General features: G+C 42.5%; 1 protein-coding gene and 1 long non-coding RNA gene across 4 annotated transcripts in view; one reads left to right on the top strand and one right to left on the bottom strand.

The window, feature by feature from the left end:
* Positions 1–1,994: 1,994 nt before the first annotated feature.
* On the top strand, positions 1,995–5,006 carry LOC130458927 (uncharacterized). The gene is made up of 2 exons (XR_008918272.1): positions 1,995–2,348; positions 2,993–5,006. It is a non-coding gene; the product is annotated as an uncharacterized LOC130458927 (long non-coding RNA).
* An 8,288-nt stretch (positions 5,007–13,294) lies between these two features.
* Positions 13,295–22,423, bottom strand: part of BACH1 (BTB domain and CNC homolog 1) — a 71,813-nt gene continuing 62,684 nt past the window's right edge. For all 3 annotated transcript variants that reach the window (XM_007493087.3, XM_056825968.1, XM_007493086.3), the window contains exon 5: positions 13,295–16,388. In XM_007493087.3, the coding sequence (XP_007493149.2) occupies positions 15,942–16,388 (447 nt within the window). In that variant the 3' untranslated portion in view covers positions 13,295–15,941. The remainder of the gene's footprint in view (positions 16,389–22,423) is intronic.

The following is a 22,423-nucleotide window of genomic DNA, read 5'->3' as shown; positions in this document are numbered from 1 at the left end:
AAAAAAAAAAAAAGCTGAGGCTCCAGGTCTTTGGTGTTTACATTGACCAGAGTTTGGTTTTATTATGAGGCTGACCCCCTCTCAATAAATCTATTTATTATCTTGGAGACATTTTATTGATGTTTATAATTAATTTTGACCTTGTTTGTGCTAATAAATTTTCACCACACCAGTGAAAAATTGTATGCTTTCATCTACATTCCAACTCCAACAGTTTTTTCTTTGCTCAAACTGTATTATAAAGTAGTAATCAATAAATGATGATACCAGGGAAGAAACTGAGTAGCAGATCAATGGAATAGAGTAGGTGCACAATCAATAGTAGAAAATGACTAATCTAGTATTTGATAAACCCAAAGGTTCAAGTTTTGGGGATAAGAACTCACTTCTTGACAAAATCTGCTGAGAAAAATGGAAAATAGTGACAGAAACTAGCAATAGACCAACATCTTGCACTGATAAGGACAAAATGGGTACCTGATTTAGACTTAAAGGGTTCTACCATAAGCAAATTGATTGATCATTGAATAGTTTACCTGTCACAGCTGTGGACTAAGCTAAGAGAAGCTTAGAGCTGAGAAGCTGGAGCTAAGAGAAGAATTTATCACCAAACAAGAGAGTATTACAAGATGCAAAATGGATAATTTTGATGACATGAAATTAAAAATGGTTTGTAGGAACAAAACCAATGCAGTCAAGATTAAAAAGGAAAAAAAACTGGAAAAAAGTTTTATAGCAAATAACAAAGGCCCTATTTCTCAAATATAGAGAACTAAGTTAAGTTTGTGAGAATACAAGTCATCCACCAGTTTTTATAACTGGCCCAAAAAGGCAATTTTCAGAAGAAGAAATCAAAGCGATCTTATAGACATATGAAAAAATGTTCTAAATCAGTATTAGATTAGAGAAATTCTGAGGTATCATCTCACACCTCTCAGATTGGCCAATATGTGTAGAGATGAGTTACAAGAATCTGATAGGCAGGCCATGAGACACAGAATCCCAGGGAACCTTCAGAGCTGGCAGGGGGAAGGTTCCAAGTGGTTGTAGAGACTGTTGGACTCTCTTGGAGGTTTGATGAAGCTGGTGGTTGCTGATCTGTGCTCCTGTGGACATCTCTGGATCATCCTTCAAGCAGCCCTCTGGACAAGAGTGGCTAGGTGTGCCCCAATTACCCTTGGGTGGACCAAAGGAAAGATTGGGAGCTCCAGCCATTCTCTTAACCATCTAGGACTTCTCATCTGGACTTCAGTCTCTGCTTGCCAAAAGACTCTATATGTAAGATCTCTGCACTTTCTGTTGGACTGGCCCTTAGGAGTTTAAGATAAGATAAGATAGAATTACTAGTTAGGAGTTTTAAACTAAGGAATTAAGTTGTAAAACCTCCTTCTCCCCCTCCCTCCTTTCCCAAACCTCTAATCTTTGTTGAATAAAAGCAAAATATTTCTGTTAATCCCTATGCGTTTTCCATTCTAAGCCCCTCCAAATGAATATTGTTATTTCGTATGACACATGGAAAAGGACATGTTGGAAAGGACATGGAAAATCGGGACACTAATGCACTCTGAGTAGAGTTGGGAACGGACCCAACCATTCTGGAGAGCAATTCTAAACTGTGACCAAAGAGCTGCAAAACTGCACATACCCTTTCACCCAGCAATACCACTACGAGGTTTGTATCTCAAAGAGACTAAAAAAAAAGAAAATTACCTCTATTTTTGGCAGCTTTTTTGTGGTGGCAAAGAATTGGAAACTGAGATATCCTCCAACTGGAGAGTAGTTGAACAAAATGTGTTATAGGGTTGTCATGGAAAGCTATTAACTATAAGAGGATTAGCAAAAGGATTTCAGAAAAACCTCGACTTACCTGAACTGATGCAGTGACGTGTGCAGAACCAGAATAATGTACGCTGTAACATCTATGCTGTAGTCTAGTATTCCACAGGACTGATTCCACAGAACAAGTCATAAAAGCCTGTGATCTATGGAACACAAGGAAAAGAGACCCTGCGGCTGGAATGAGAAGCCAGTCTGATGGACAGATGAGCCTGAGCAGCAGTGGAGGAGGGGCAAGAGAATTCTGGCAGTTCTGGAAGCAGAGTAGAACTCTGAAGCAACTGACAGGCACTTCCAGCCTGGGAGGCTTAGGGGAGTGCTCAACCGGATCTCTCTATTGGCTGGGGACCTGGCTCTATCCAGAGACCCTCCACCACTCTTCTGGGATTTGTCTACAGCTACCGGATTCTCAAGAGGGATTTTGTCGGACTGTCTCTGCCTGAGCCAACCTGATCCTCTCCCTTAGTAGTCTGTCTCCCCTACCCGTCCCTGGGACTGAACCCTATAATTTAGTGAGTCCATAAGTGTCGGGACAAGAAGCAGGGGTAGACCACAGGGTTATCCTTCCCCCACGTACCCTTTCCCCTCACTCCTGCGCCATTCCCTTCCCCTTTGACATCAATAAATGATCCCAGGAAGAGATGCATCAGACTGGTTAGACTTGTCTTGGCAACGCAGGTCTGGGTTTGTCATGAGTCTCTCCAGAGATGGGGTCTCCTTGGGCTCGGTGCTACTGGTAATGGAACGCTGCCATCTTTCCTGTCCAGCTTATGCCGTATAATCGTCCCAAAGGGCTGACAGCGACAGTGTCTTTGGGGAAGAGGGATTGAAAGGGCTCCTCTTGCCTCCTGAACTCCCCTGAGGGAGACATATGGCCACCCCAAGTGAATCAAGCACCTTCAGCTCTTCCTCCTGCCCCCACTTCTTCCTAGGAAAGCCATGCCAAAAATTGTCTTATGTGTAATTGGGAAAAAGTAAACCATCCTGAAGAGAAAATAAACGAGTAGGGTACTATGGGGAGAAAACACAGAGAGAAGCGACTAATAGAAAACACAAGAAAGGCCTCTTGTTTGAGCCAGTGACTAAAGAAAGAACTGGACACCCCCAACATTTGTTCCCCAGAGTACACACTAGCTTTGTTTCCCTTTTCTTCTAGGAACGTTTGTGAAAACAACCTGAACTGTGAACATTTTCCTGAGGACAGGAAAAGTCCTTCCTGTAAGAGATCATTCGACACGCTTCTTGAACCCGGCTCAGAGATTTCCTGGGTTTTCACTGTGCCTCCTTCCTGGAGTGTGTACGGGCAGCCTCTAAAGCCTGCCTACTGCTGGCCCAGGAACAAAGGAAGGAGGGTTCAAGGTCTTGGGTTCCTCCTGGAGTGTGTTCCGGCAGTGAGAAGGAGACAGAGAGGAGCGGCTCTGCCGGGCTACACGGGACATCTTTTGCGTCAGGATGCTGCCCGGCGGTGATCTCTATCGAGGCCTTTTGAATGAACGATTCTCCTCCTGCATCCATTATTTCCTGCACTCGTGAGAGGCCTCTAACGAGATGGAGAAGGAAAACAGACTCCTTGTACCTGCTACCTGCTACTTGGAACGTAATCCAGGGCCAACAGGGCCAAGGGACTCGAGGAACGACAGAAGAGACGGGCCGGCTCGAAGGGGCTCTAGTTTTCGACTGCTTGAGTGCTTCACGGACGCAAGTCACTTCGTATCTAGTCGTCAGGACAGTTTGGCTCTCGAGGGGGTTCAGAATTGTTCCAAGTGTTTATCGGACTGATGGGTTCATTCCCAAACACATTTTTATGCACAAAAGCTGGAAATTCCCAGGATTGAAACGAACGTTCAAACTGAAAAGGGAAACGTGTCACGGGAGCAACAAGTGAGCCGAGAGAGTTTCTTTGCTCCCCACAACCTCTGAAAACTCTCCAAAACAGACGTGATGCACCAAAGAGAAATAACTACAGCGCTTCCCAAAGGTTAAAAAGAAGCCCAGCCCTGAGCTCCCGGCACTCCTCCTAACGGTCCCACACGGCCAGCAACAAGGCTTGCATGAACCGACTCAAGGGCACGCCGAGCCGGACGGCACAAAAATGCCGGGCTCCTCCTTCCTGTGTTGGGAGACTCCTGGTCCAGATTTGGGGAGTTTTGCTCAGGCCTTCACAATCTGCTGGCCACAGCCCTTTGGGTCAAGAGCCCAACGCACCAGCGCTGCAAAGTTCTAAACTGCCAGTGCTGGGAAAACCATTACTGAAGTGCCGCTGGCAGCTTGCCGAGACAGGACACTGCGCATGGGCAAAGACTGCGCCGGAAGGAAAGTCACAGCATCCAGCTAGAGGCGCCTCTGATTACCCAAAAGTCAGTGGCCGCAGAAATCTAGGCTGGGAACTAGACGATGTCCGCGTAGAAGGCTGAGACTGAGAATTTTAACCCCAAGGAAAGCACAGTCGCAGGGGAAGGAGTTTAAAAAGGAGTGATAAGGAAAACCCCGGGGAGGGAAACTGAAACGCCAAAGACTTCAGGAATAAGAAAATTCAAAGACCTCAAATGTAAACACAAATCAATAGGAAAATCAATAAGAACAGAAGGAAATATGTCTTCTAGAGCCAAAAAATGAGTTCAGTCATATATGAATGAATATTACAAAATAAAGTAAAATGCCCCAACACTTGACGAGACTGAAGTGCCGGCTAATGGACCCCAAGGATGAAACGGTGACCAACAATGTCCCTCACAGGAGGGAGGTTATTAAACAAACTGCACTTTGTCTAACAATGGCTGAGCCCCGAGTCTGGGGCTTGCAGGTCCTTTTATACACTGGAGTGACCAGGAACTTTTGTGGCAGGGGGAGTGCACAGGAATTCCTGGGGAGGGGGAGTGACCAGGAACTTTTGTGGCAGGGGGAGTGCACAGGAATTCCTGGGGAGGGGAGTGACCAGGAACTTGACCGGAACCCCTGGGGCGGGGGTCTTACTGGCACCTGGCATATGTCAGGAGGGGGAGCGACAGGTCTATGGGGGAGGGGGACAGGCAGGGGAGAAAGTAGTTCTGGGAACTGGTTCTTCAAGACACAGGACTCTATGGATTTTAAAGAGGACATGGAACCAAATGTTGTCCCTGAAAAGAAAATGAGAATTAGGAGAGCAAAATGTATGTCCTATACAGCAAAAATAATGAGTAAAATAGAAAAAGGAGAAGCTGCAGTGGCACGCTTAATCAAAGAAAAGAACACTATACTGGGAATACAAATACAGCAGTGAGTACCAACCTAGGAAAACCAAAAACCAAAAACATTAAAATAAAATGGGCTCACTCTGCAGGCAAACACCGAACTCAAAAGATAGGACGTGCAGAGGCAACCTAAGGATCCTAAGTCTCCCAGAAGAACAAAACAGGACAAAAACACTTAACACCATAATGAAGAAAATAACAAGAGAACCGCCTATAAGTCCTATACAGTGAAAATGAAATCCGAATCGAAAAAATTCATACATCTATTAAAAATACAATGAAAATCCAAGGCTTCAACTTCAAGACAAATTGGGGTTAAATTTAACAATTCAGTTGAGAAATATGAAGTTCTACAAGTCATCAGGAGAAAGACCTTCAAATACAAAGGAAGGACGTTTGACTACTCTGAGCATACAGAAAACAAGGGAAAGGAATGTTTCCAAGAACAATGGAGCTAAGGACACAGTTCAGGTTGATCCATCTTGCAAATCTGAGTTTAAAGGTGAATGGGGAGGTGGACATTTATTAATGAAGAGTTTGAAACATTTTTGGAAAGAAAATGAGAACTGAAGAGATTATTTGCTTCTCAAATACAATCCCCCCCCAAAAGGGTCAGAAGAGGGAATAAATGCAGACGGCAACAAAATGGCCACTGAGACTTCTTCCCAAATGTAGACTGACATGAGGGTAAAATGGAAATCTGGTAGAAAGAACAGGGAAGAGGAAGACAGAGGCATTATGGACAGAACCTGGTGACCACCTCCCTACAGTTGAACCCTTCCTTCTTGGGACCATGTTACAAAACAGGAGTGCAAGTACAGAGTTACAAAGGTGTGAAAGGGAGCAGTGAGAGGACGGATTGAGGAATGTATAGAAGCAACAGAAAGATCTATATGAACTGATGCAAAATATAAACTGATGAATGAAATAAGCAAAGCGGAAAAAACAATATACACAGTAATTACAGCAATGTAAACATAAATGACACACCCCCAAATGGCAAGCAAATACAACAAAATTATGAAGATCAAATGAAAAGACAGCCCCAGACTATCCCTTTGAGAATGTGGGAGGTCCCCAGGTCTTATATACTTCACATGGTTTCAAACTCTCAGTTGGGCTCATTTTTTTCTAATCCACAAAATATTGTGGGATACTACGGGAATGCAAGAAAAGAAAAAATATCCCCAAAAGCTCATTTTTTGAAAAAGAAAGCAGAATTAAAGTTCCAAATTGACATAAGACGGGAAATAGTAAAAGTTGCTTTACCAGACACATATAGCCCTAAGGAATACTACTCTCGCAATTTCTTCAAGTTAGGGGTTGGACTCTGTGCTTGCCTACACATGAATACCCTTTCCTGTTGCATAAGATAATTTTATGTTCACATAAAGCCCATATCGTCAGTTTTTGTACAAAAATTCAAGATGAGCAAAATTCCATAACACGTGAGGAAACAAAACATTAACAATATTCTTTATTAAATAAATTCTAAGGTATTTATTCAGTAACAGATTTATTACCAAGGAGCAAAGAAGTTAATGCCTTGTGGTTTGGCTATTTTTTAAAAAATCCTTACCTTCTGTCTTAGAATCAATACTGGTTATTGATTCTAAGGCAGAAGAGCGGTAAGGGCTAGGCAAGGGAGGTTAAGTGACTTGCCCAGGGTCACACAGCTAGGAAGTGTCAGAGGCCAGATTTCAACATAGTACCTTCCATTCCTAGGCCTGGCTCTCAATCCACTGAGCTATACAAGCTGCTCCCAGAGGTTTGGCTATTTTTTTTTCTTAAAATTTATTTATTTATTGAGTCAATTTAGAACATTATTCCTTAGCATTAGGATGTTCATTTACAGCCTCCATCCCCAACCATGTCCCCTCAACCCATGTAATCAAACAGTTGTTTTTCTTCTTTTTCTACTCCCAGTTTTTCCTCTGAATGTGGATAGTGTTCTTTCTCATAGATCCCTCCGGGTTGTTCAGGATCACTGCATTATTGCTAGTAGAGAAGTTCATTACATTCGATTATACCACAATGTATCAGTCTCTGTACAATGTTGTTCTGGTTTTGCTCCTCTCGCTCTGCATCACTTCCTGGAGGTTGTTCCAGTCTCCATGGAATTCCTCCACTTTATTATTCCTTTGAGCACAATAGTATTCCATCACCAACATATACCACAGTTTGCTCAGCCATTCTCCAATTGAAGGGCATCCCCTCGTTTTCCAATTTTTTGCCACCACAAAGAGTGCAGCTATGAATATTCTTGTACAAGTCTTTTTCCTTATTATCTCTTTGGGGTACAAACCCAGCAGTGCTGTGGCTGGATCAAAGGGCAGACAGTCTTTTAGCGCCCTTTGGGCAGAGTTCCAAATTGCCCTTAAGAATGGTTGGATCAATTCACAACTCCACCAGCAGTATATTAATGTCCCAATATTGCCACATCCCCTCCAGCATTCATTACTTTCCTTTGCTGTCATGTTAGCCAATCTGCTAGGTGTGAGGTGATACCTCAGAGTTGTTTTGATTTGCATCTCTCATGTGCTTATTAATAGTTTTGATTTCTTTAACCGAAAATTGCCTATTCATGTCCCTTGACCATTTATCAATTGGAGAATGGCTTGAGTTTTTGTACAATTGATTTAGCTCCTTATGAATTTGAGTAATTAGACTTTTGTCAGAGGCTTTTGTTATGAAGATTTTTTCCCAATTTGTTGCTTCCCTTCTAATTTTGATTGCATTGATTTTGTTTGTACAAAACCCTTTTTAATTTAATGTAATCAAAATTATTTTTTTCCTTGCTCTTGCTTGTTTTTAAAGTCTTTCCTTTCCCAAAGTTCTGACAAGTATTCTATTCTATGTTCACCTAATTTGCTTATAGTTTCCTTCTTTATATTCATCATTCATCCATTCTGAGTTTATCTTGGTGTAGGGTGTGAGATGTTAATCCAAACCTAATCTCTCCCACACTGTCTTCCAATTTTCCCAGCAGTTTTTATCAAATAGTGGATTTTTGTCCCAAAAGCTGGGATCTTTGGGCTTATCATAGACTGTCTTGCTGAGGTCATTTACCCCAAGTCTATTCCACTGATCCTCCTTTCTGTTTCTTTGCCAATACCAAATTGTTTTGATGATCACTGCTTTATAATATAGTTTGAGATCTGGGACTACAAGTCCTTCTTTCTTTGCATTTTTTTTCATGATTTCCCTGGATATCCTTCATCTTTTGTTCTTCCAAATGAATTTTCTTATGTTTTTTTCTAATTCAGTAAAAAAAAGTTTTTTGGTAGTTTGATGGGTATGGCACCAAATAAGTAAAATAATTGGGATAGGATGGTCATTTTTATTATGTTAGCTCCTCCTACCCATGAGCAGTTAATGTTCTTCCAATTGTTCAAGTCTAGTTTTAGTTGTGTGGAAAGTGTTTTGTAGTTGTGTTCATATAGCTCCTGTGTTTGTCTTGACAGATAGATTCCTAACTATTTTATATTGTCTAGGGTGATTTTGAATGGGATTTCTCTTTCTAATTCTTGCTGTCAAAATGGGTTGGAGATAAATAGAAATGCTGATGACTTGTGTGGGTTTATTCTGTATCCTGCAACTTAGCTAAAGTTGTTCATTATTTTCACTAGCTTTTTAGTTGATTCTCTAGGATTCTTTAAGTAGACCATCATGTCATCCACAAAGATAGCTTGGTCTCCTCATTGCCTATTTTAATGCCTTCAATTTCTTTTTCTTCTCTAATTGCTACAGCTAGTGTTTCTAGTACAATGTTAAATAATAGAGGTGATAATGGGCATCTTTGTTTCACTCCTGATCTTATTGGGAAGGCTTCTAGTTTATCCCCATTGCAGATGATGTTTGCTGATGGTTTTAGATATTATTATTTTTAGGAAAGATCCTTCTATTCCTATACTTTCTAGTGTTTTCAATAGGAATGAGTGTTGTATTTTGTCAAAGGCTTTTTCTGCATCTATTGAGTTAATCATGTGATTTTTGTTGGTTTGCTTGTTAATATGGTCAATTATGTGGATGGTTTTCCTAATATTGAACCATCTTTGCATTCCTGGCATAAATCCCACCTGATTGTAGTGAATAACCCTCATGATGACTTGCTGGAGTCTTTTTGCTAGTATCCTATTTAAGATTTTTGCATCTTTGTTCATTGAGGAGATTGGTCTATAATTTTCTTTCTGTTTTTGACCGGCTTGGCTTTGGAATCAGTACCATATTTGTGTCATTAAAGGAATTTGGTAGAACTCCCTCTTTGCTTATTCTGTCAAATAGTTTGTATAGTATTGGGATTAGCTGTTCTTTGAATGTTTGATAGAATTGACCTGTGAATCCATCTGGACCTGGGGATTATTTTTTAGGGAGTTTTTCGATGGCTTGTTCAATTTCTTTTTCTGATATGGGGTTGTTTAGGTAGTCTATTTATTCCTCTATTAGTCTAGGCCATTTATATTTTTGTAAATATTCATCCATATCACCTAAATTGCCATATTTATTGCCATATAATTGGGCATAATAGTTTTAATGATTGCCTTAATTTCCTCATCATTAGAGGTGAGGTCTCCCTTTTCATCTTGGATACTGTCAATTTGGTTTTCCTTTTTTTTTATTAGATTGACCAATACTTTGTCTATTTTATTTGTTTTTTCAAAGTAATAGCTTCTAGTCTTATTTATTAAACCAATGGTTCTTTGACTTTCAATTTTATCAATTTCTCCTTTGGTTTTTAGGGTCTCTAATTTAGTCTTTGTCTGAGGGTTTTTAATTTGTTCACTTTCTAGTTTTTTAATTTGCATGTCCAATTCATTGACCTCTGTTCTCTTTAATTTGTTAATATGTGAACTCAAGGATATAAAATTTCCCCTGAGTACTGCTATGGTTGCATCCCATAGATTTTGAAAGGATGTCTCATTAATGTCATTTTCTTCAATGAAGTTATTATTTCTATGATTTGTTCTTTAACCGATTCTGGAGAATTGTACTGTTTAATTTACAATTAATTTTTGATGTGCCTCTTCATGTACCCTTACTAATTATTATTTTCATTGTATTGTGACCTGAGAAGGTTGCATATAGCAGCCTGTCCAGCCAGTTGCTACATAAAGATTTTCTGAGAAAAACGGGTGAGAAATCAAGACACACAGACAAGTTAATTGATATGAGGGGCGGCGCTGGCCCTGATAATATTTTCCTTCGGAAATTAGTTAAAGGAAAATATGAGAAACAAGAGAACATGTGGAAGTAAGAATTCCTAGATAGGGATGAGGATCAGAAATGAGAATCAAGGTGATCAAGGGGAAGAATGGGAATCAAGAGAAGGAATAGCTCCCCTCACCCGCATTTATTGAGGTGTGGATTGGGAGGTGTTCAATGCACACGTAACAAAGCATAGTTGATTGACATTGGTTGAAATGATAATGATGACAACAAAGAGGTGTGTGTAAATTTAACCCACCCTTTGCAAATGAGTTTGGCTCCCTGCACTATGTTAATGAGTTTGCCCTAGACAAAGGCAGCCTGGCCAAGTCAAGAGCCAGCTCAGGAATCATGCACTATCAAGAGGTCTGACCATGCACCTGGCAATACAATATCCATGCATCAATCATATTTCTTAGATGTTTATATGCCTGGAATGCTACATAGCATTTATTATTTCTCCTCTTTTGCACTTGTCTGCCATGTTTTTATGCCCTAGTACATGGTCAATCTTTGTGAATGTACCATGTGCTGCTGAAAAGGTGTATTCCTTTTTGTCCCTATTTTTCTCCACATATCTACTAATTTTTCTATGATATCATTCACTCCTCTTACCTCTTTCTTATTTATTTTTTGGTTTGATTTATCTAGTTCTGATAAAGGAAGGTTCAGGTCTCCCACTACTATAGTTTTTCTCTCTATTTCATCCTTGAGCTCCACTAGTTTCTCCTTTAGAAATTTGGATGCCATGCCATTTGGTGCATATTGAGTACTGATATTTCCTCATTGTCTATACTGCCTTTTATCATAATTACCTTCCCCATCTCTTTTCACTAGATGTATTTTTACTTTGGATTTGTCAGATATGATTGCGACTCCTGCCTTCTTTTTATCAGTAGATGCCCAATAGATTTGGCTCCATCCTCTTACTTTTACCCTATGCATGTCTACCTTTCTCATGTGTATTTCTTGTAGACAGCACATGGTAGGGTTTTGGTTTCTAATTCACTCTGCTATTCCCTTCCTTGTGTTTTATGGGTGAGTTCATTCCATCCACATTCAGAGTTATGATTACCAGCTGTGTATTTCCCAACATTTTGATTTCTACTCCTAGTCCTGACTTTTCTTCTTTTACTATTTCCTTCTACACCAATGTTTTGCTTTTAATCAGTACCCCTAATTGCCACCTTTATTTTACTTACCTTTGTTAACTTCAGATTACTCCACCCTATTTAGTCTAACAAAAACAGTAATGTCTACACCCCTACTTAAGGATTAAATATTTAGGAGGATGGCCTATAACAGACATGTGCTAGCAAATGACAAATCAGAAACAACTGACAGACCCCCGGGCTGCCCTAAGTCAAGCTTAAGGTACCACTGGTACATGTGAGACTCAGGAAAGTGATGTAAAAATCGTCTATATATTTCACATCACTTCCTCTCTCCGGCCCCCTTTGGCGGAAAGGTGGCTCTGATGGCAGCTTGCTGAGCGTTTCAGCATCTTGGCGTGGTGGCAGCTATTGTATGATTTTGGTGGTAAGTTTTCCTTGATACTATACTGGGAGAAGCTGAGTAGCCTAGTTCAGGTGAGGCATCTTCACTGAGCTCTCTCGGAGTTTAGGCTGATTCTTTTCTCCTTTACCTTCCAAACATTATCCTCTTAGAAAGCCTCTAATCTTCTTCAAAGACCTCGTGGTGGAGGCCTTTGAACTCCCTCTGGCACAGGCCAGGTGGGAGAAATCCTATACCCTCTTCTCTCTCTTCTCCTTAATTCCTTCCCTCTATATTAATTTAAATCACCATAAATTTCCACACTGACTTGGGTATTTTATTTGGGATTTTCTCTGGAGACCAAATTAATTTAGATTAGGTCACAACCCTTAAATTATCCTTACACCTTTAAACACCCCCCCCCTTCTGATTTCCCTCTTATTTTCTTTAAAGTCTTTTTAAACTATCCCCCCCCTCCCCCTCCCTTGTACTGCTTCCCTCCCCACCAGTCCATTTGTTACCCTTCCACTTCCCTATAGGGTGCAAATCAATTCTCTGCCCCAATGAATTGGATTGTTCTTCCCTCTTTGAGTCCATTTCACTGCATGTAAGAGTTGAGTATTTCCTATCTCCAACCTCTTTACCTTTCCAATGTATTGATGTTCTTCTCCCTCCCACCATGAGCTTCTTTGTGACGTATAAATTTACCCCCTTTTGTTTCTCTTCCCATTTCTTTTAGTATGAATCTTTTTTATCTCTAGTTGTATATATATTTCTACACACACATATATATGTATTTGTGCATACATATATCTATATGCATATTTATGTCTTGGCATTTCATCCTATAGAGTTTGTCACTGTTCCCTCTGAGTGAAGTTCTTCTAGCTGCCCAGGTGGTAATAACAATTTTTAAGAGTTACCAATGACCTCTTTTCTTATAGGGATACTTATCATTTTAACTGATTGGGTTTTCTCTTAAAAAAAAGTTTTGCTTTGTTTTGTTTCCCTCTTTCTTAGTTACCTTTTGACGATTCTCTTGAGTTCTGTGCTTGGGCATCAAATTTTCTGTTCAGGTCTGGTCTTTTCTTTACAAATGTTTGGAATTCTTCTATTTTGTTAAATGACCATACTTTCCCCTGTAAGAATATAGTTAGTTTTGCTGGGTTGGTTTGCCTGTTTTTAACCAAAATCAGGTTAAGTAACAGCATGATGAAAAAGGTGATACATTAATAAGATCTTACCTTATTGGGATGGATATTGGTTTTGTTACATTATAAAAATGATGAATGAGGACAGCTGGGTAGCTCAGTGGATTGAGGGCCGGGCCCAGAGATGAGACGTCCTGGGTTCAAATCTGGCCTCAGATACTTCCCAGCTGTGTGACCCTGGGCAAGTCACATAACCTCCACAGCCTAGCCGTTACCACTCTTCTGCCTTGGAACCAATACCCAGTAATGATTCCAAGATGGAAGGAAAGGGTTTAATTAAAAAAATAAAAAGAAAAATGATGAATGATACAAAGATTATTTCAGATTTTACAATCAATATGTCATTTTTATTGTTATTGGCTAAGTTTTCATTTTGTCCAATAAGTTTCAAAATATGATTACATGCATTAACACTTAAAACATTTAAAAGTTCAAAATACACGTTTCATGATTAAAAAAAGTTCACCTGAGAATTTATAATATTGCCATGTTTTCTTTCAAATTGATAATAACAATCTCCATGCAATCTTTTTCTTACTGTATTAAATAGATTTCTAATTATTAAAATGTGGATGACTAAACATTAATCTTCAAATATTTTTTAAAATAAGAAAACTATTTAGCAAAGAAATAATATTCACATTAGTTCTGAGTAGTACAGAATTTGCCATTAGTATTCAAATTACTTTTTAAAGTCTGAAAAATAAGGTAACACAATAAAGACTATGTTCAATGTAATGGTTTTCAGAAAATGATGCAAGACGTTTGAAACACTAAGCAAAGGACAAAAGACTGAAGCCAAGACAAAGGGCTTCGCCTATCACATACTACACACATATCCTTGACCAGACTGTAAAGGAAGACCAATGGAGGTCAACGTATCCATTGTATCCATATGATACTGTCATTCTGTTGCGTGCATCGTCTATGCAATATACAGAATAAAAACTTCCCCACCTCACGAAGGGGAAAAACAAGAATTCAAAGAATATTTTCTGCACATGTTTATAACTTGACAATCACTTGCCTTTGAGGTAGTGTAGTTATTTGTATTACATGCTGGTTATAAGGAATAATATTCAGTATCAAGAAATAAACATTTCGATGGTGGGCCAAACTTAGGAAAGGGGTTCCTCGGGCTGGTTCAGTCTGCAGATTTCAGTCTGCAGATTTCGAACCCAGTGCCTTGAAAATTAGTTTTTAATTCTGGAGACAGTGAGGCTTTGTCGTAAAATACTGAATAATCTGTCGATATTTACAGTAGCCATAAGAGCAGATTATTTGACATTTTTGCACGTATACATGCTGGTATGACAAGCATCCATGTATATAATGAGGTAGGGAATCCAAAGATTCTAGCCAATGGCTTACATGAGAGTTGACATTTTGCAAATAATTAACAATGTTTACACTCCATTGTATGGGAAAATTAGGAATAAAATTTCAATGGATTACAGGAAATCATTTAGACACAATCGTTTTTATCTATTCTGTTTGATTCAGTCATAAAAATGCTACTTTTCCAATCACTCGGGGTCTGTTCAAACACAGAGGATAAACCCAAATCCAATTCAGTCCCTTATTACAATTTCTATAATCGATAAGCAATGAAAATACTGGAGAGTTTTCCTACAGTAAAAAGGAGAGAGAATTACATTTTTAAAAATTTCTCAAACTATTAAGATTGGTCCCATAAGATAAGCAAGTATATGTTTTAGTCACTCAATACACGTTTCTCTCTCAACCAGTAAATAGCGATCATAAGTCATTCTAAGTACTTCAGAGAAGCCCTATCATGGAAATCACGGCACCAGCCACCCCAGGGACCGCCTCATTTTGAGTACCTTTTACCAAAGAATTAAAAAACATTTTACACCCCAAATTAAAATACAAAACTTTGCACAAACATCCAGGCTAAGGTGGCCACTTGTGCCTCGGTGCTCTGCATGTGGATAGAAGTCTCTGCAGAACCACTCTGGGAATTTAATTAAGCTTCTCTACTGCTCAGATGGTTAGTGCTTTCGTGATTAGTGCTTTTCAACAAATATGCCCCAACAGGACAGGCTAGCACAGTGCCTCATAACTGCTCACGGATCAACACTTGTCGGTTCATTCTGATCCATTCACTTTTCGTTTTCTTCAGCAGTAAAAGCGGAAAACTGTTCATAATTGAGCTGAGGGAAAACTTTCAATCTCCAACTTCGACATGCAATTCATGGGTGGCATCCTGTACTGTACCTCGAAGTCCTCGAAAGTTGGTTGTTGTTTACAAATGACATTCGAGCTCTTCTACATTAGCAGAAATTTGCTTAATGAAATTTCATCGTTCATGGGAAGTATTTCTCCGCTTCCTGACTGGGGGAGGCCTGCGTCCTCATTTCGTCCGCCTCGTTTTCCCTATACTAGGCACACATCTATCTGTATAATTACGTAAGGCATAACAATGTGGAAATTCCGCCTCCCCAGTTTGATGCCATGGCACTGGCCTCCCTCCTATGGTTGCTCACACAAGCTCTTCTTGACCTCCCAACACCGGATGCTTTTTTTGCCCTGACTCCCCGTTTGAATTCCTCCTGGCTTCTTTGGAGAGAAGCCTCCCCCTCACTCCCCCAATCCACAACCCATCCCCGGGCTCTCTAGCCGACCCCTGGAGGCATTGAGGAAGTGCTTGCTGAGGACAAGGGCTTTGGAACCCTTTAAGGAAGGGGTTCTAGCAGCAAAAAAAGGCGCCCAACTTTCTCCAAACGCTCCCGGCTTTCACTCCGTTTACTTCCAACACAACACAGCGTTCACGTTGGCCAGCTGAAATCATGGCGGAGCCGTGGGGCATCGCGCGCTCTCTAATCCCGGGAGGGCTTAGAGAAAACTTAGCAGAAACTAATGGAAGGAGCCGACATTAGAGTTTCAGGTTAATACAAAAACTTGATCACGAACGTTAGTGGCAGGAAGGAAACAAAATGTCGCGTCAGTCCTCGGTGGTGCATTTACCGGTCATCGGGCAGAAATCGGGGATGCCGCCACTCGGACAACACGGTCCCATAAGCAACGAAGACGTTCGTGGGGAATTCCAGTAGGAACCTTGCTGCTGCTGTTCATTGCTATCCATTTCTTTGACGCACGGATAAGGGGAATTCTGCTCTCTGGTTCGGGGAGCATCCGGGAGCCCAGGAGGTAAATCCACGCAGGATGGGGGCCCCCATTTGCAGTCAGGAGTCGTTTTTTCCTTTTCAGAAATTAACAATGTCAGGGGACAATCGGAGGCGGAGTACTTGGCCAGGATCTGGATCTGTTCGTGGCTTAAAGCGGCTTCTTTGCATACTTGCTGGCAGAGTCCAGTTAGGTTCTGTTTTGTCTCACCCAGGGTGGATAAAATGTGATCTCTTTCCTTTAGCAAACTCTCCTTCTCCTTTTGCTGTAAAGAAAAAAAAATCCATTGAATGTTCTGGCTTAGTCACTAGAAACCAAGACAATGGGAAGCCTTCACCAGGCACGGCTTCATTTAAGTAACCACTAACGACGCAAAAACTTTGGAAGTGAGCTTGGCAGACGATGTGCTTTGATCTCTGATCTCATTCCATCTGGGAATCAATACTGTGCACTGGCTCCAAGTGTGGACTTTTAAATGAACATCCAATACTCCAAGTATTACATTTAATAAGATTTATTAATAATACCTTAAAGCAAAAAGGCTGGAGAAACAGAGAGCTCACCCAGCCTCGCATGTGGGGGGAAAGAGCGAGAGGGATTATAGGCACACAACAAAGGAAAAGAATTCTGGGAGGGGGAGTCCAAATTTTTCTAATTATACACAAGGCAGAAGAGTGGTAGGGCCAGGCAATGGGGCTCAAGTGACTTGCCCAGGGTCACCCAGCTGGGAGGTGTCTGAGGCCACATCTCTAGGTCTGGCTCTCCACCCAGCTGCCCTCTGATCTCCTGTAATTCCTTAATGACTCAGGATTAACTGAACAGGGCAGAGATGTTTACTATTGTATTATAATTTGGCTGCCAACTCTGTGGGGTTTCAGTGTCCTTCCTTGCTTGTCAGTGTTTTGTCGCTCTCTTCTAATCTGTTGTGGACTAAAAAATCGAATACAGGCTGCTCTAACAAGTTGGTTAAAATAAGAAGAGTCGGACTTCCCAGGACCAGATAAGCCCGGCAGAAGGAGAGGCTGGTGCAGACGACGGTCAACGTCTGAGAATTCTCTTCGCTCTGAGCACGAAATGCTAAAGACAATGATGTCTGTTTCCAGAAATGAGTTATCACAAAAGTTGGACCACTTGAACAGGCCAAGCTGGATTTAGTTTCTGCTCATACGTTGAATGCAGTGTTTTGGGTTTACTTGGCTACTCAGGAAAGCAGGAAATAGATAGAATAAGAATATATATGAACAGAGTCAAAGAAATTACAGACAAGAAAATGGCTGCCAAACTGGATAAAGGAGCTGCTTCAAGACTTTTAAGAGATGCTCTCTGGGAAGCCAAACCGGAAAAAGGATCAAAGTCCTCAAATACAGGAAAAAAGGAAGAAAGGAATTTTTGGTTTTGTTTAGTGAATATTCCAGAAGTATTCTACATTAACTTTTGGCCCTTTCCCTTCAAAAACAAATAGAAAATGTAAGAAGATTGTGTTGAATTGTACCTGGAGAAACTAGAGCTAAATAGGTGTCGATGTGAAATGTTTCACTTGAAATCTGTTCCATAATATCCCCCTCAATATTTGAATGGATTTTCCTAATTCTTAAAAGTTTGAAATGTCATATTTTATTACATATCAATCTATAAATGATTACATTTTAGCATGGTATTTTTTGTAAACGTATTTGCTATTATGATGGTTTTATAAATTATATGAAGACTGAAAGTGAAATTCAATGTTACAAGTACATCTGTTTTCAGTATATATTGTGTTAAAAATAGGATGAAGCAATGATATATTTCTTTATAATACAATTATGACTTTTTTGTTTCTAGGAATCATTAGTCGTTTAAAAATAAATAAATGAAATCTATGAAAACTTAAAGGATCACATGTAGATTACAAGTATTTGTCTGCAATGTCCATTTACAAATAAATGGAACTGTTTAAATAAAAGTCAAGGTTCCATCCTGAGGACTAGATTTCATGTAAAGAATTGTAAATTCTGGGCCTCAGATGTCATTTATTTTCAACATCTTCATTTTACTGACCAAGAAACTGTGGCTTAGAAGTGACTTGTTCCTATTCTCTTGTTCTGAAAACAAGGGTTGCTATTTTTATTGTTTTAATGGCTCCTTAATAAGTATTTTCAGATCATTCACTTAAGATAGTCATCCTGGTCACAGGAATCGGGATTCAGAGGTTCCTATCTTTTCTCAATCAGAAACACTTAGCTGTTCAAGCTCTTCTTTTTTCCTCAGGGTCTGTCCAGCAGAATCCAAGCGGTGAGGCTGCAGCATCCTTATACATCGTCTAATTTTGCTGTGACACTTATCCGTGATCACTCTGTATTGAAGTGTTCAGGGTCTCGTGAACTTTGACTGTCTATTTCCAATTAATGCAACTGTAAAAAGCCCGTACTACCTACCCCGCACAGCAATGCCAAGCACAAGAAGGTACTTTCATTTCTGAGAAAGAAGAGGATATGGTCTCAGTGTGATTAATTCTCCATAGGCAACCTTGAATAAATGGATTTCTTGTTTGATAGAAACATACTGGAAATGGTCTTGAAGTGTAATGGATTTTGTAAAGCGTGTTGGGCTCTTTCTGCGACACGAGAAGAGGAAGGCATCGAAGGAGGCGCACATTCTATTCTGCCTATAATGTCAGATGATCTGAGGAGTAGAAGAGCGACCTCTTATTTTCCTAAAACAACTTTTATGATGTCAGGTCAAATGCAATGTGCACGTTTTTGTGTCGTCTTTAGATAGTATGTAATGGTTATTTCTGATTTCTATAAAGGCTGGAACAATAAAATCATTTGTCATCCATAAAAAATAAAATAAGAAAAGTCATCTAGGAGTGAATTCAAGCGATTTCTCCAGAGGTCTTTAAGGACTGGTATGGACTACTAAAAACGTCCTATTGGATATGGAATGTGTTCATGCTTATTTTCTTGTTGGGGGTATCTTGAGCTGAAGTTGCTAAATAAGTAAATGCTGCATCAATTACTTTATGTCAAGATGAAAGAATGATCTGTTAAAACAGCCTTTTTCCTTTAAGTTTTACTGACGTCTTGTTTCTGTCCTCTTTCCTTCTAAAACCATCCCATAACAAACATTCATTTGGAAGAATGAGATTATGGTCCATTGAAAAAGGGCCCGAGCACGAGCTGGGCTGGTTCCTGCGGACCTCCCATCCTCCCACGCGGGGGCTGGAAGTCTCTTCCGACTCTTCCCTTCCGTCCTGCCCGACCCACTCGGTTGTTCCGTGTGGCTGCTCTTTCCATTTGCCTAGTACCTTCTGCGCCCGGCTTGTTCTCGGTTGCCCTTTTCGGCGGCATCAGCACGGTTCCGCGGTCCAGATGGTCCCCCCTCCCTGGGCTCCTCACAAACGCCACTTCTTACAGCACGAGCTGCGGCTCTCCGAGGCGGAGCACGAGCTCTTCGGAAGCAGAGACAGCACAGGAGCGCCGCCCTGTCGGATCAATACCCGCTACGAAAGGACTCCTGCAAGTGCTGTGAAATCGCGAGAGTCCGTCTCCCGTCAAATGATCTCGAGGACAAACTGGCTCTGGAGCGAGAGCAGATTCTTCCTACTTGACTGTAGGAGTTTTACGCGGACCGCGGGCTTCTGGGGTTGGGGCTCCGCCTGAGCTGCGGGGACCGTGGGGCAGCCCGACGCGTGCTGAGGGCGGCCGCGGGGTCTGTGAAGGGGAGCCTGACGGCTGCAGCTGCTTCTACATCCCTGAACGCCGCAGAGACCATCCTGAGCGAGCGGTCAAGGATGGCGGCTGGTCGCAGGCAGGCCGTGAAAGGGCTGCCCCAGGAAAGGCCAGAGACTGCCTGCAGATCAGACGAGTCCATCCCAGAAAAGCCAGCCGGCCGCAGCCTGGGGGCACGCAGGACCCGCCCCCTCTCTGGAGTCCCACGCTCTCGGGCCACCGAGTCTGCCTGGGAAGGCCCCAACGGAGGCCCCATCGGTAACGGCCAGGGCTAGCAACAGTCTCCATCGAGGGAAGCCCCATTTGACCACCAGGAAGGGTTTGTCCCCTCCCGCTCGGTAGAAGAGGAGCCGGCCTGGCCCTGCGGCAGGACGAGGGAGAAATGCGGGCAGACGGCCATCAGCTCTGCCCGGTCTGGCTGGCCTCCGGTTCTCTGGGCCAGGGCCGGCCTGGGTCCTTTCCTGGAATCTTGCTCGCCTCTCCTGCACAGACTGCCCGCCTTCCTTCTAGGGACAGCTCGGAGGCCCTTCCTGGGCTGAAGCCAGCCGCTTCTGCCCCAGGAAATGCTGGATTCTCACAGGACACAAACGCGGTCCAGGCAAACGGAACAGCAGCACAAGGCTGCAAGGCTACAAGCCACCAGCAGGGCTTTCCGTAGCAGACGCTGCCCAGTGTGGCAGAGTCCCCGTGGTCGGCATTTCTCTCCATGCTCCCAGCATCTCCCATTACCTAGAAGGGCGGACGCTTGAACGCGTTCTGGATGTCCCTTCTCAGGGGTCCCCGCGCTGCCCATCCCCCCACGGCCCCACAGAACCTGCCGGCAAATATCCGTCTCTGTCTGGCCATTCAGACCAGGAGCTCCCTGTAAGATCGAAATGAAGGTTCAGTACTTCAAGCATCGCCTCTTCAGGAGGTTTACTATCTAAGAAGGCCAAACCACGTGGCAAGGCACGACAGGAAGGAACAAAAGGCTCCACCCAACGTATGTCCCGCCTACATCAGCACGTGGACAGGAAGTGAGGGGGGTTCTGGGAATCGTCGTTTTTAGGGTAACAGATTCAAATGACACACCACCATGCATTCCTCTGACGAGAGGCAGAAGCCACCCTCCAGCCTTCATCAGTCCTCTCAAATCACAATTTGTCAATGTATTGATAAGGACTCTCAGGTGATCTTGGTTGGATTTTTGTTTTTGCTTTTTTGAACCGGGATTCAAACCAGGACCACGAGATAGGGACTGGGCATGGAGGAAAACCTGAGTTCAAATCCAGCCTCAGACACTTTTTAGTGGTGTGAACCTGGACAAGTCACTTAGCCGCTATTTGCCTCAGTTTCCTCACCTGTAAGATGAGGACAACAACGACATTTAACCTTCCTAAGGTTGTTATGAGAATCAAATGTGATCATGGAGATTGTAATTGCTGTGTGTCTCTCTGTCTCACCCAGGCTGGTAGTTCAGGGGCCACTCTTGGGCCGGATCTCATTCTTAACGGGCACATAAGCATTTTCCTGCTTCCTTTCCGAACTAGACCGGGCCGCTCCTCCTTGGGAAACTTGGCCAACTTGGCCGGTCCCAGGGCTCATTCTCTTCATACAAGAGTTTCTGCAGGTTCAAGTTCCAGAGACCTGCCAGATTCCACTTCCCCGGCAGGAAGGCCGGCTTGGGAGGGAATCTCTCGCTGTTGACATGCAGTACGGAGTTCCCCGTATTACTGGTCTAAGGCAGCCACCCTGGCACCAACCTTGCTTTCCTGGTGTGATTCTACACAGCCAGCTGGAAGAACGGAGAAGAGGAATCCCACGGTGCCGCAGTTGCTGCCGCTGCAGATATTCGGCACCTCTGCGATGCCCTGCGGGTTTCACCCGGCGTTCCCGAGGCCCCAGGGCTCACTCCCAGCTTGCTCTCTGCTTCAAAGTGAGCTGATCCCAGTGGCCTGGCCCTGTTCCTGCAGGGTCTCCACAAGGAGCCCGTGCTTGAATGCGACGTCGCCCCGAGCTCCAACGTTCTCCATGTAGCACGGAGATGGAGCATCTGCTAACGATGGAGCTTTCTGGGCTCTTCGGCCTCCGGAGTGTAACGACTGATTACACAGATTCAATTTTTAGAGGAAATTCTAATATGATGTCAACGTCTTTGCCAAATTTTCAGCATCAATAGTTCCTTTGAAAAGATGGCACTTGACTAGCAGCTGCATTGTTTAGGCAGACCACCTAAGCCCAGCCCACCCCCCGGTCATCAAAACCCTGAAGTTCAAATCAGACCAAATAACGGTGAAGAATAAACTATACGGACGTTCTCCTCCTTTCCCCAGAAACTACACAAGAGGCAAGACAAAAGTCCTGGGAAAAGCGGGAAAGGGGACTTCCAGAGATGTCCAGATAGGGGCAAGGACGCTGTGAGAACAAGCCAGCCCCAGAGTAGGCCCCTGGAAAGTGCTGGGGAGCAGAAGCAAGGAGGCAGCAACAACTCGGGTACTAGCACCCTCAGACACAGCGAGTACGCTACGCGCGGGGGCTCGGAGATTGCCCCACTCTGTCTTGAGACACCAGAGACAGACATGGAGATCGAGCATTCTGGATCTTAAAG

The sequence above is a fragment of the Monodelphis domestica genome, chromosome 4, assembly GCF_027887165.1.
Source record: "Monodelphis domestica isolate mMonDom1 chromosome 4, mMonDom1.pri, whole genome shotgun sequence".
Taxonomy (NCBI): Eukaryota; Metazoa; Chordata; class Mammalia; order Didelphimorphia; family Didelphidae; genus Monodelphis; species Monodelphis domestica.
This window is presented reverse-complemented; position numbering and strand designations above follow the sequence as displayed.